This window comes from Eulemur rufifrons, chromosome 20 (assembly GCF_041146395.1).
Source record: "Eulemur rufifrons isolate Redbay chromosome 20, OSU_ERuf_1, whole genome shotgun sequence".
NCBI classification, from domain to species: domain Eukaryota; kingdom Metazoa; phylum Chordata; class Mammalia; order Primates; family Lemuridae; genus Eulemur; species Eulemur rufifrons.
The window spans coordinates 27,604,894-27,618,497 of record NC_091002.1 but is presented as its reverse complement, the minus strand read 5'-3'; the positions used below and the strand labels follow the sequence as shown (position 1 = coordinate 27,618,497).

General features: G+C 44.7%; 1 protein-coding gene across 1 annotated transcript; it reads left to right on the top strand.

The window, feature by feature from the left end:
• Positions 1–367: 367 nt before the first annotated feature.
• ZNF343 (zinc finger protein 343) lies at positions 368–13,604 on the top strand. The gene is made up of 5 exons (XM_069495455.1): positions 368–386; positions 6,082–6,347; positions 6,529–6,587; positions 7,287–7,413; positions 10,156–13,604. Exons 2-5 carry the CDS (start codon positions 6,305–6,307, stop codon positions 12,237–12,239), a joined length of 2,313 nt encoding a protein of 770 aa, XP_069351556.1. The 5' UTR covers positions 368–386; positions 6,082–6,304; the 3' UTR covers positions 12,240–13,604.

The window sequence follows — 13,604 nt, the reverse complement described above, 5'->3', positions numbered from 1 at the left end:
TGAAAGCCGACCGCCTAAGCAGAGAGCTCCACCAGCTAGATGGGCCAACCGGAAATATCTTCGCCAGGATCCGGAAGCGTTTGTGGAAGCTGCCGCAGAGGCTTCTGGGGAGGGTAGTCTCTCTAAATAATGGGCTGAGGGGACAGATACTTCACTTGGAAAGCAGGACCTGTTTTCAGCATCGGTATTTTAAGAAAAGAGACGGGAGGCTGTCGCCACAGCAGCCACTGTCCTGTTAAATTAACAGGACTGTTGCACGGCCCAGAAGCGGCTTCATGGCGGCCAATGGGAGCCGGAGCCTGCGAGGATTCTGGGAACTGTAGTTCCGGAGTTCTGGCGTACATCGCGGCGGCCGATGGCTGGAGGGACCGGTCCTGCTGGCTGTGGTGAGCGAGGCCTACTTGGGTCCTTGGCTCCAGGATGTCCCTTCCCGTGGGGCATGTATAGTCGGCAAAGGCGGGGCCTAGGTTAGGATCCAGGGTAGAGTGTGGCTGGTGGGGGAGTGGGGGCGGCGCTGCGGTCCTGGGGCAGCGCAGGCCGGCGGGTGGCGCACGTTTGGGTTTTAGAGGAGGGGGCGCGGCTCAAGGAGCGCGTTTGGGGCGGGGCAATGGGGTGAGACCCAGACAGCCCGGAATCTCTGAATTTCTGGGCGCTACGGGGACCTTCCTTCCCTAGCTGGGGCAAGAATGATCTGGAACTCCAATTTCTTTTTTGACGGTGGTGGGATTGTTATGGGCTAATTTCCGAATAGGGAGAGCGGCCCCATCGTGCATCCCTGGGATTTATTTGGGCTGTGGGGATGAGTTAAGCCAGGGCTAAGTAGAGCAACGTCCTCCGTGCTAGGAGTAGGGACGTGGCTAGGGCCTTATATATCTGGGTGTTTTTTAAGCGAGGGAGCGTTTACTTGGGTCTTGCAGCTACGAGTGGTTGTGGAAACCTAGGGCTGATCCTGAATGCCCAGCTTTTTGTTTTTATTTATGTTTTACTTTTTGGGGTGGGGCTGGATATGTCTCCACTGGTGTTTGGGCATGGGTGGGAGGGAGGGCATCTCAGGCCTTGACATGCCTTGGTTTGTTCCAGTGGGGGTGGGGAATAGGTGGAGGTGAGCGTGACTTTGTCAGAATATCCTTAAGTGGTCTGGAGGAGTGTCTTGGGTCTGGAGTCCCTGAGGTTTTTAGAGGGGTGAGGGAGGTTTTGTCCTCTAGTAATAGTGGATTGCGTCACTCTGAACTGCGTCTAGGCCAGAGTGATGCATCTGCAGTTTTTTGAATGGAGGCAGGTTTGTTTTCTGAGACCTGTAGTTCCAGGGTTTATCGTGTGGCAGGTGCCCACTCTGCTTTGTAGCAAAGACCCCGGGTTTGGTTGTAATGTGGGTGGCCAGTTTAGCTGATAACCTCTTTTCTTGTGTGCTTTTCCCTTGCATGGTGGGGCCAAACCTCTGGTTTGGTGCTTTAAGGGGGTTAGGCAGGGTGGGGACTTCTGAGGCCTGTTGGTTGACTATCCACATCACTTCTGGCATATTGTGGGCCCAGGTATCAGGACTTTAATTTTATTTTAAATTTTTTGGTAAAGACAAATTTTAAATCTACGAAGTAGAATCATACAGTGAACCTCCATGGACAAGATTCAACTTTTGTTAACTGTGGCCAATCTTGTTTCATTGATATTCCCTCAACACCATGTGTGGGTACACTTTGAAAATTGTCAGACCCCATAGGGTCAGTATTTATATTACCACTGAGGCAACTGACTAATTGCGTGGCACTCCACAGCTAGACTTCAAATCTCAGTACTTTCTACCTTTGTCAATTGACCAAGATAAATAACTGTTCCTGTTTATCACAAGACCTAACTCACGGAGCGTTTGGGAGGTAAAATTTGCGCAGTGCTTGGAATTGTCTCTGGTATACAGTAAGAGTTTAGTTAAGTGTTAACTATTACTAGTAATATTGCAACTTAAGGCCCATAAGCATTGACAGCAGCATATTAGAGCAGGCTGTACTCTGATGCCCACACCTGGTTCTATCCCCCACTAGCTGTCTACGTTACTCTCTTCTCTGGCTGATCTGAGCCTTTTTTGAAAGGAAGAGGACACCCCCTCATTTTAAATGTGGGGATTTCTAGCCTTTTATCTGGGGGCCAGGAAACAATTCTGAAGCTCATATTGCCTGTTTCATCTTCAAGTCTACCTTCTTGAATCCCTGCCTGCCAGGAAAGGACTGTCTATTGAGAAAGGGAGGTCTTCTGTGCTCCTGGCAACCAAATTTCAGGTGGGTACCACTTATCTTTCATGTTCCCACCACCAGTCTTATCTGCTCCAAACCATGGGAGAATTTTCTTTGCTCATCCTGATGTTTTGTGCCCTCAATGTCCCATTTGAGGGTCGAGGTCCTGCTTGTTTCCCCAGGATATCAAGGCTGTTTTAAGGGCAAGGCCTCCACAGGGAACATTGCCCCAGACCAGCACTGTCATTCAGGGTCCCACCATCCTAACCCCAACAATATTTCATCCTGGCTATTGTAGTCCTAGGGCTGTGTCAGGTGCTGTGAAATAAAAAGTGATGATAACCATTCCCACCATTTATTGGAAAGTTGTTCTGTGCCAGGCACTAGGTTTACAGTCACCACAATATTTTAATCCCTCAAAAATTTGAAGGTTAGGAATCAAAATTCCCATTTTACAGGTGAAGTGACATATTACAGGTATTAAGAAACTTTTACCTGTGTAACATGGCTATGTCAGCTGGAATCAGGATTTAGAGCTTCTTTAATTACCAACTTTCTATAATTCCTATTTCATCCAAAACCCCCCAACCTCACATTTTTTGTTTTCGCTGCTGAAGTATTTGGAGGGAAACCCCAAAAATCATATCATTTCACCTGTGAATACTATCATATGCATTTCTAACAGAGAAGGACTGTTTTTTAAAAATATAACCATGATACTATAAGTACACTCAACAAAATTAATGGTAATTCCTTAATGTCGTAATTCCTTTTGTGTTTTAAAATTTGCTCATTTGTCCTTAAAACTATCATTTTGCAGTTGAAACCCTACACTCTTAACAATTCAGGTAAGAACCATGAGAGGGAGAAGTATCTGGAATTCAGCAAGGTAAATTCTCCCTCACCTGTTGCTGATGTCAGTTAATGACCACATCTTCCACCCCTGGTTGCAAATGGGAACTCTGAGTTCCTGCCACCTTGTTCTTTCTGAAATTCCCATCTATCTGTTTGGCTATTGAGTCCTCTCAATTCTACTTTGGCATGCCCCTTTATTCTCCTCCACCCCCCATCTCCACTGCTGTGTTACCCAGATTTTCTTCTCTTCCACATTCTAATTCACCCTTCACCCTGCTTTTTGAGTTGCTCCTCTGAGGAAAAAATAATGATCATGCCACTGACCTTCTCAAAAGGGCCATTTTTAAAAATTTTCTGAATATTAGAGGGTACAGATGTTTTGGTTACATAAATTACTTTTGTACAGCTTGAGTCAAAGTTTTAAGTTTGTCCATCATGCAGATAGTGTACATTGTATCCGTTAAGTGTGAATTCATTGATCTCCTCTTCCCCCCTCCCACTTGCTTGATTTCCATTGAATTTTACAACCATATGTGCACATGAGTGTTGATCATTTACTTCCAATTTAATAGTGAGTACATGTGATGTTTGTTTTTCCATTCTTGCAATACTTTATGTAGGAGGATGATCTTCACTTCCATCCAGGTTGTTAGAAAAGATATTAGTTCACCATTTTTTATGGCTGAGTAGTACTCCATGGTATGCATATACCACATTTTATGAATCCACTCATGTATTGATGGGCACTTGGGTTGTTTCCACATCTTTGCGATTGTGAATTGTGCTGCTATGAACATTCAAGTGCAAGTATCTTGTCTTTTTTTTTAAAGTTTTTTTTTCCTTTGGGTCAATATCCAGTAGTGGGATTGCTAGATCAAATGGTAGGTCTACTTTTAGTTCTTTGATGTATCTCCATACTACTTTCCATAGAGGTTGAACTAGTTTGCAGTCCCACCAATAGTATATAAGTGTTCCTTTCTCTCCACATCCATGCCAGCATATGTTGTTTTGGGGATTTTTTGATAAAAGCCATTCTGACTGGGGTTAGGTGATATCTCATTGTGGTTTTGATTTGCATTTCCCTGATGATTAGAGACACTGAGCATTTTTTATATGTTTTTTGGCCAGTAGTATTTCTTCTTTTGAAAAGCTTCTGTTCATGTCTTTTGCCCACTTTTAATGGGGTTGTTTGATGTTTTCTTGCTATGTTTACTGTATACCAACAGATGATGTACATGGAGCCTGAGTGAGAAATAAACCTTCATTACATTAAGCCACTGAGATTTGGGGGTAGGGGATGTTTGTTACCACACAATAACTCGGCCCATCCTGATGAATATAGACCCCTTTCTCCACTTCACTCTGAGGGTCTTATTTTCTTCATGATCAATTTCAAACCCTATCTGCTTACTTTCTGCCCAATCATTTAGTCATTTGTTCGGTGGACATTATTTTAGGCAATGGTAAAGAAAAAAGGCTTTGGAATGAGAATCTCGGATTCTAGGCTTTGTCTGACACTGTGTAATCTTAAGGACAAATAAACCAACCTCTTAGTGCCACAGTGTCCTGCTCTGTGAGATGGAAAGAACAGCAGTGTCTGTCTCTTGGCTGTGTTGTGAAGATGAGTAGAACTCTGCGCTTGGTACAGATCCTGCTTTATAAGTGTTAGCCACAGATATGTGTGTGACGAGGAGGAGGAGGGCTGTCTTTACCAGCTTAGGCTAAGTCGTACTGCAGTAACACATGACCCCCAAATTGCAGTGGTTCACACAGCAATCTAACCTCAAACTCAGTCTTATTCCTCCTCCTTTGTAGATTGGCTTTAACTCTGGACCATGACCTTTTACCATAGAACCACGGTCCCTTTTGGGAACATACTGTTCTTAGGACAAGAGAAATGGTGGAATCATGCCATGCTTAGAAATCACACTGTCATTTTCACTCACACTTCATTGTCTAAGGCAAGTCACGAGGCCAAACCTAATGTCAGGGTCAGGAAGGACAATCCTTTTATAGAGAAACAAATAATTGTGAGTGATGATAAAATCTACCTACCATAAAGGCCTATTTTATGCTAATCGCTAGGATTAGATTAGCAAAAAGACTGAGATGCATTTCTTCTTACAAGAAGCTCACATTTTAATAAAGACGGTCATATAAATAGAGAAATTGCAATACAGTATGATTAAGGTGAGATGCCCAGGTTGGACAAAAGAGGGAGTGATCATCTCTGCCTCTGGTTTTCGGGAGTGAATCACAAGAGCTTCTCAGGGGGACCCCAGCTAGCCCCAGAATGGTGCTAGGCATTGGGAGGCCTGTTGTCATTTGGGCTGAGATCCTGGATGAGGTATCTGAGGAGCTTTTGAAGGTGGCATAGCTCCTTAGGACCACATGAGTGGATAATTTTGACATGGACCCATCAGGAGACACAAATATGCAACTCTGATATGGTGATGTGGTGCACACGCATAGAAATGGAAAGCAGGAGTTATATTTACAAAGTCATTGTGAGACCTGGAGCTCTCCCTTAGTTGAAGAAGGACTCAGTTTAGATCCCTGAAACTCCTGAGAGTATGGGGACATAGAAGATTGAACACAGATGGAACCTTGGGCCAGGAGAGTCAGAAGCTGAGTTCTGCAGGCCCTGGTTGGTCTGGAAGAAGACAGAGGCTCTTTCTCCCTGGGCATTATGTTATCTTCTGTCTTCTCTTTGACTCAGGCTCCAGGTAGCAGAAAATTGATCCAAGACATGGAGTTTGAATCTGAGGTGCAGAAGTGAAAGAAGCTGTACATTTTGGAAGCTAAGGGGAGAGTGACAGAAGACAGACTTGAGGGCCTAGAAATGAAAGTAGAATAATGAAGGTAGAAAATCCAGGGAACCCGTGTAGACAGGAACTCTGTGTTGAAGGAGGAGGGTGTGAGAGGACAGGAGCCCTGCTGCAGAGGCATGAAGCCCATGATAAAGGCCCCAGCAACATCAGATTGCTTCTCCATCTCACAGGTTCTGGCTGCATGGAAACAAGATGGGCTTTTACAATTAAGGTTGGAAGAAGTCCCCCCACACAGCAGAAATCCACCTTAAGATGAAATAACATCTACCTGGCCCTCTGGCAGCATATCAAGGCATACACTGGGCTGACTCTGGGGCCATGATGTTGCCTGATCCTTCTGTACTACAAGAGCAAGCCTGGGAGAAGATTTTGCCTTGAAAGAATGAGGAAGATATGGAGGCCATGAAGAAACTGTCTCACAATCAAAAGGCAAGAGGTGAGAATTGTTGAGGGTCTGGAGAGGTGAAGAGGGTGCCAAGGCTCCAGGTTCACTTGAGAATGCTTCAGAGGTCACAGCTGAGTGTAGTGGCTGCTTTCTCCATCCTAAGGCTCAGAAAAGCTACTCTGGAAGCATAATGGACGATCTGGTTTCTCATAGCTGCTTTTTCTTCCCCTAGGTTTGCCTTGTAACTATACTTCCTGGCCCCAAGAAAAGGAGGAAAGGCCCCAAATACTGGTGAGTTGGGGTTACTTTTTTTTTCCTTCCTGAATTGCTGGCTCATTTCCCAGAAAATAGACATATATTGTCTTTCTTGGGAAGGGAGAAGGTGGTCAACATTTAGGTAGATAAGTGAAGCATTAGGGGCTTTATTGAAAAAAGGTTGTTAAAATAATACATAGGCCAAGACAGGGATTTTACAGATCCCATTTAGTAATCTGGACTTTTGAAAAATACTCATTCCAGACCCCATCATTCATTCCCATTTTTTTCTGTAGTCAAAGTTTTCCTCCATTTTTCTCCTTTAAATCTTTACCACTGCCTACTGCCCAGAACAAGCCCCAAGTCCATGATGCCTTTTTTTCTTCTCCAGCCTATCTTCTGCTGTTCCGTCTCTGAATTCCTTCATTACGAATCCTCAAGGTCACCGTCCTGAACACTTGAGGTTTTCAAATTGATTGACAAATCATTTCTCTAATTGTAAGTGTTCAAGCACCTAGAATGTGTTTTGTGCATCTGTTATGTTCCTTACAGGTTTTAACATAAAGCCAGACACATAGTGATGCCCAGAAGAATATCATATGGAGAACTGTGTACTCTGAAAAGAATCAGTTCAACTTCTTGTATATCTAGACTTTCCAGGGCCACCAGCTGTGCTCCTCACACAGGGAAAATCAATGATGACTTGCTGTATGTTAATTTACTGGTTGTTTGTAGGCACCAGTTATATTCAGGGATGTGGCTGTGATCTTCACAGAGGCAGAATGGAAGACACTGAGCCCGGAGCAAAGGAACCTATACAAAGAGGTGATGCTGGAGAATTACAGGAATCTGCTCTCATTGGGTGAGGCCGTGTCCTTTCCTTCATTAATTCAGTAGAGATTTATTGATCATCTACTATGTACCAGACTAGATACTTAGAATACATTAATAAATGAAATAGTAATCCCTTCCTTCACTGGGCTTACTTTCTAGTATATGGAGACAGACAACAAACAAAAAGCTTCATGCCGAGTGTGGTGATACGGAGTGAGTTATAAGATATATTAAGTGAAAAAAGCCAAGTGCAAAGAATATTCAAAGGAGTGAGAAATTAGGAAAAGTGGAAATATATATGTCTGTTTCCTTTTTTGCACAAAGTAACACAGGATGAAGAAACCAGAAAGTAATGAAATTGGATACCTGTGGGGTTGTGTGTGGAATCTGGCTGGAAGGATATGGAAAGGAGAGGCATTTCCAAAGGTCTGAGGAGACCTTCCTGAATAGTTTTTCACTTTTGGAACATATTAGTGTTTTATATACTCAACAAAGAGAGGAGGGGAAAACCCTAAAATAGAATACAAAGAGGAACAAATCTACCTAATTATGTTTCAAAATAACAACATGACCACAGGGAACAGGAGAAAACAACCCAGTTTACTTTTGAACAGAGGGCTGACCATATATCCATAGTGCAGCAGGGGTTGGCAAACTATGGCCTACAGGCCAAATCCATCTCACTGCCTGCTTTTGTAAATAAAGGAACATGGTCATGCTCATTCACATATGTATTCATGGCTGCTTTTGTTCTACAGTGGCAGAGTTAAATAGTTGCAACAGAGACCACATGACCTACAAAGCCTAAAATATTTACAACTTGGTGCTTTACAGAAAAAATTGGCCAACTCCTTCTCTATTGGCAAAGAAAAACTGCATATATATCTTAAACTATATTTTGTATATTTGTTTTTTGTAAGGAGTGGCTCAACTGTTCTGAAACTATGTTCCTTGCATTTTAAGATTAAGCAAATGAATAAATACATTGATGATTTGGGAAGCCAGTTCTCTCAACTATGTAGTTGTTCTTTAGAAATATATACTAAATTAATACATGGCAAAGGGGTATGATATAAAACAAAGTTCCTCAAAGTGATCTCTGTAAATCTAAATTATCTTTAGTGAAACGATGACACTTTACTAGTAAGATGTAGGAATTAGAATTATAATGAGTATACGCGGGGTTCCTTTAACAGGATGTGAACGGTAATGAGCTTGTGGTTCCCATGTTTAACACAGAATAGACACAAATGGGATTTCTTCTACTGAAATACTTCTCAGGGATGCAGGGTGTAACACATGATAGTCTGAATGGCATCATATGCTTCTAGATAAGCCAAAGGGAAGCAGCAACAAGTCACAGTAAAAAAAAATCAAGACTGAAAGTTGAGGTCACAAAACTCTAGAATTACCACAAAGTCTTATAAGACATGACTGGTCTGAAATAAAAACAAGTCATGAATTATGGTTACTTCGAGAACCCAAGTAAACAAAATAAACTCAGAGTGCTCAATGATAGCAACCAGAGCCTGGCAGCTTCTGAGAGACCCACCCATGGCAAGCTGCCACACAAGCAGCTCTGTGCACACGGGGCTTAGTTAAAGCACAGTTGTGCTCCTCTTGCAGTCCAGCCGTCCCAGCACTGCTGAGTGCGTCAGAGCAACCAAGGGAAAAACACATTGTCAAAAAGTAAAACAAAGATCACAAAAGGTCAAAAGATCAAAAGGCACAATTCATTTACTTACCGGGCAATGCCATACACCAGTGATTTTACTGTATGGTTTGGTAAGGAGGAGAAAGCAAGGGTTTTAACTGTTAGGTAGGGGTTTCGTGGTGGTTATGCTTATTAAGGTTTGAAAACTAGCACTCTGGATAGGATAGAATGAATTTTTAGGTACATCGTTGGTTATAAAGACTCCACTGTTCATTGGTCAGGCAGGAGTCTTCAGTTAGGTCCAAGGGTTCTGGGGCCAAGTACATGGTCATTTGTCAGCGTCATCTGAATAGATCCAGTTGTGATGAAATCCAACGTGTAGTTTTGATATCTCGTAGGCAGGTGTTGCTGTAAATGAAATGTATTGTCTTTTACACTGATTTTTGAAAAACTGAAAGAAGGGAAGGTTTTGGATTAGTTTGGTGCAAGAATCCTAAAATTGTGGGCTACGTCTTTCCTGTTTACTGCTGAATCCACAATACTTAGTAGTGAACCTCACACTTAGAAATTTTCTAAGAAGTCTTTGTTCACTGATGGGCAGCCTGAAATTCAGGTTTATTTTATATAAAATCTCTTTAACCAATATTTCTCATATTTTCTCCTATATCTGAAAGCCCTCCAGACTGGCTTTTTGTGTCTATCAGTCCCTTTTTTATAATAAGAAAAGCCATGAAGGAGATTTCCACATGGATCATAGAGACCATTATCTCCAAGTAGAACAGAGTGTGGACAGTATATATCAATGTGAGTGTGTATGGTTTAGACAATTTTAATAGAAGGAAAAGCCTAACTATAATTTAAACTGTTCACAGAGCAGACTCAAAAGTTTCCTAGTCTGACATATAGAAGACGTTTTTGGTGTGGGTTTTCTCGATTGCAATAGAAAATGTAATGTGTAAAATGGAATATAAAGGAGTTACTGGTCAGAAGCAAATTGTACTGTACATATAGTATGAATTACAGAAGTGACAGAAAGACACTCTGGGCCCCAATATAAGGCAGAATAGCCCAGCAGCCCCACTATGGCTGCTCTAACTGAAAACTTTCTTTCTTCAGCAGAACCACAGCCAGAAACCTACGCTTGTCCCTTCTGTCTTCTGGCCTTCTCCTGTCAGCAATTCCTCAGCCAACACGAGCTTCAGATCTTCCTGGGCTTATGTGCAGAAAATCACTTCCATCCAGGGAATTCCAGGCCAGGACATCAGCAGCAGCAGGAGCAGCAGTATTCTGATCAAAGCTGCTGGAGTAAAAACACAGAAGATCAAGAGGGAGAAGGCAGCTCCAAACCTTTGTCTGCAAAGACAGAAGAGAGAGAGACCTCAAGGGCATTCTCTAGCCTACCGCAAGGACAGTCAGCAAGTCCTAGAGAAGGCAACATGGTGGTGGAGATAGAGCCCATCTCAGCCCAAAGGGTAAACTCTGTGCAACCAGACAAAGGATTGAAGGAATTAGAAACCTTGAGATTTGGAGCAATCAACTGTGGAGTGTTTGAACCAGACTATAGCCTGGAATCAGACTTTTTTACAAACCCAAGGATCCCCTTAGGGGAGAAGCCCTATGTTTGCAGTGATTGTGGGCGAGGCTTTAAAGACAGGTCAACTCTCATCAGACACCATCGGACCCATTCAATGGAGAAGCCTTATGTGTGCAGTGAGTGTGGCCGAGGCTTTAGCCAGATGTCCGTCCTTATTAACCACCAGAGGACACACTCAGGGGAGAAGCCATATGAGTGCCGTGAGTGTGGGCGAGGCTTTAGCCAGAAGTCCAACCTCAGCAGACACCAGAGAACACATTCAGAAGAGAAGCCTTATATGTGCAGAGAATGTGGGCAAAGCTTTAGAAATAAGTCCATCCTCGATAGACATCAGTGGACTCACTCGGGGGAGAAGCCCTATGTTTGCAGCGAGTGTGGGCGAGGCTTTAGCGAGAAGTCATCCTTCATCAGACACCAGAGGACACACTCAGGTGAGAAACCCTACATTTGCCTGGAGTGTGGACGAGGCTTTAGTGATAAGTCAACCCTCAGAAAACACCAGAGGACACATTCAGGGGAGAAGCCTTATGTTTGCAGGGAGTGTGGGCGAGGCTTTAGCCAGAACTCAGACCTCATCAAACACCAGAGAACACACTCAGATGACAAGCCTTATATTTGCAGAGAGTGTGGGCGAGGCTTTTGTGACAAATCGACCCTTGTCATACATGAGCGGACACACTCGGGAGAGAAGCCTTACGTGTGCAATGAGTGTGGCCGTGGCTTTAACCGGAGATCACTCCTCCTTGTCCACCAGAGGACACACTCAGGGGAGAAGCACTATGTTTGCAGGGAGTGTGGGCGAGGCTTTAGCCAGAAGTCAAATCTCATCAGACACCAGAGGACACACTCAGATGACAAGCCTTACATTTGTAGGGAGTGTGGGCGAGGCTTTTGTGACAAATCGACCCTCGTCATACATGAGCGGACACACTCGGGAGAGAAGCCTTACGTGTGCAATGAGTGTGGCCGTGGCTTTAACCGGAGATCACTCCTCCTTGTCCACCAGAGGATGCACTCAGGGGAGAAGCACTATGTTTGCAGGGAGTGTGGGCGAGGCTTTGGCCACAAGTCAAATCTCATCAGACACCAGAGGACACACTCAGATGACAAGCCTTATGTTTGTAGGGAGTGTGGGCGAGGCTTTTGTGACAAGTCGAGCCTTATTGTGCATGAGAGGACACACTCAGGAGAGAAGCCTTACGTGTGCAATGAGTGTGGCCGAGGCTTTAGCCAGAGGTCTCGCCTCCTTGTCCACCTGAGGACACACTCAGGGGAGAAGCACTATGTTTGCAGGGAGTGTGGGCGAGGCTTTGCCCACCAGTCAAATCTTATCAGACACCAGAGGACACACTCAGATGACAAGCCTTACATTTGTAGGGAGTGTGGGCGAGGCTTTTGTGACAAGTCGACCCTCATTGTGCATGAGAGGACACACTCAGGAGAGAAGCCTTACGTGTGCAGTGAGTGTGGCCGAGGCTTTAGCCAGAGGTCACGCCTCCTTGTCCACCAGAGGACACACTCAGGGGAGAAGCACTATGTTTGCAGGGAGTGTGGGCGAGGCTTTGGCCACAAGTCAAATCTCATCAGACACCAGAAGACACACTGAGGGAGAAGCCTTGTGTATGCAGAGGTCATGGGCAGTCTTGAGCAATCAGTCAGACCTCATCTTACACCAGAGAGACTCACGGGGAATAGTCCCCATGTGCGCTGGGTGTGAATGAAGTTTCAGAGACCTGTCAACCCTCATCAGGCACCGGGACACATGCAGGAGAGGAGCCTGTGAGTACAGAAAGGGTAACTGTAGCTATAAGTCAGCTGTCAGCATACATGAGAGGATATACTTCGGGGAGAAGTTTTGTATGTGCAGGGACTGTGGATGAGGCTTCGGCAATGAGTCAACATATACTGCGCATCCAGTGCCAGGCTCAGGGGAGAAGTGTCACATGTTCAGGGAGTGTTGGTGAGCATCTGCAAAAGAAGAAACGGGCACAAGATGGCACTCTCAGGAGGAGGTCTCTGTTTGCAGGGAGTGTGGGCAAGGCTTTTGTGGCCACGCACTGCAGGGAGGACCTGTTTCCACAGGGGACACTGTGGAGCTCCACCCAGATGAGCTTGTCAGGGCTGACAGCACAGCTGCTCGAGAGAGAACGAGAGGAGAGAACGGTGCTGCTGCTGCCAGAGCTGCCTTCCTCACCTGGACTGGCTTCCTCACCTGGACCCCAGAGAGCTGCATAGCCCAGGGCTATGCACCTTCCCAAGGGGTGGCTCCTGCCCAATGACTGGTTGATGTAGGGGGATAAAACCCCACCTTTTGACTCAACTAGGGCAACTCCAAAGGTCCATCCCAGATCCAGAGGTCCCCATTGGACTGAAATGATCTATCAGTTGCAAACACATTATGGACCAGCTTCCTTCTCTGCCCATCCTTACCCTTGAGTCTCCCCAGTGAACCCTCAGTTCTCCATCTAATTGTCTCTCCAGGGAATCTGATCCAAAACATCTGTGGTGTAAAAGGAGTGTGGCTGAGGCTGTGGCCATAAGTCAACCCTCAACAAATCACAGAGTACACAGAATAGAAGCTCTGTGTGCAGGGAGAATGGGCAAGGATTTAGGAAAAATCCTTCTCATCAGAGAACAGCTTTTTTGGGACAAGCTTTATGTGAGTGGGGAGGGAGAATGTGAAACACTTAGCAGTAAGTTAAACCTCATCTTATACCAGAGGATACACTCAGGGAGAAGACCTGTGTGGGCAGGGTTTGTGGCTGGAGCTTTATCCCGATGTCTCTCCTCAACAGACTTAGCAGGGCAGGTCTTGCCTCCATGAGTCACCACCTCACCCACCTCTGAGGGGGTTTCAGGAGATGTCTTTACTCCCCCTGAACTCTATGTGAGTGAAGATGGCAATTACAATTAAATAGATTCCCCCCTCCCACACTTTTTGCAATCAGATGGAATAAAAAAGTAAGCTTTA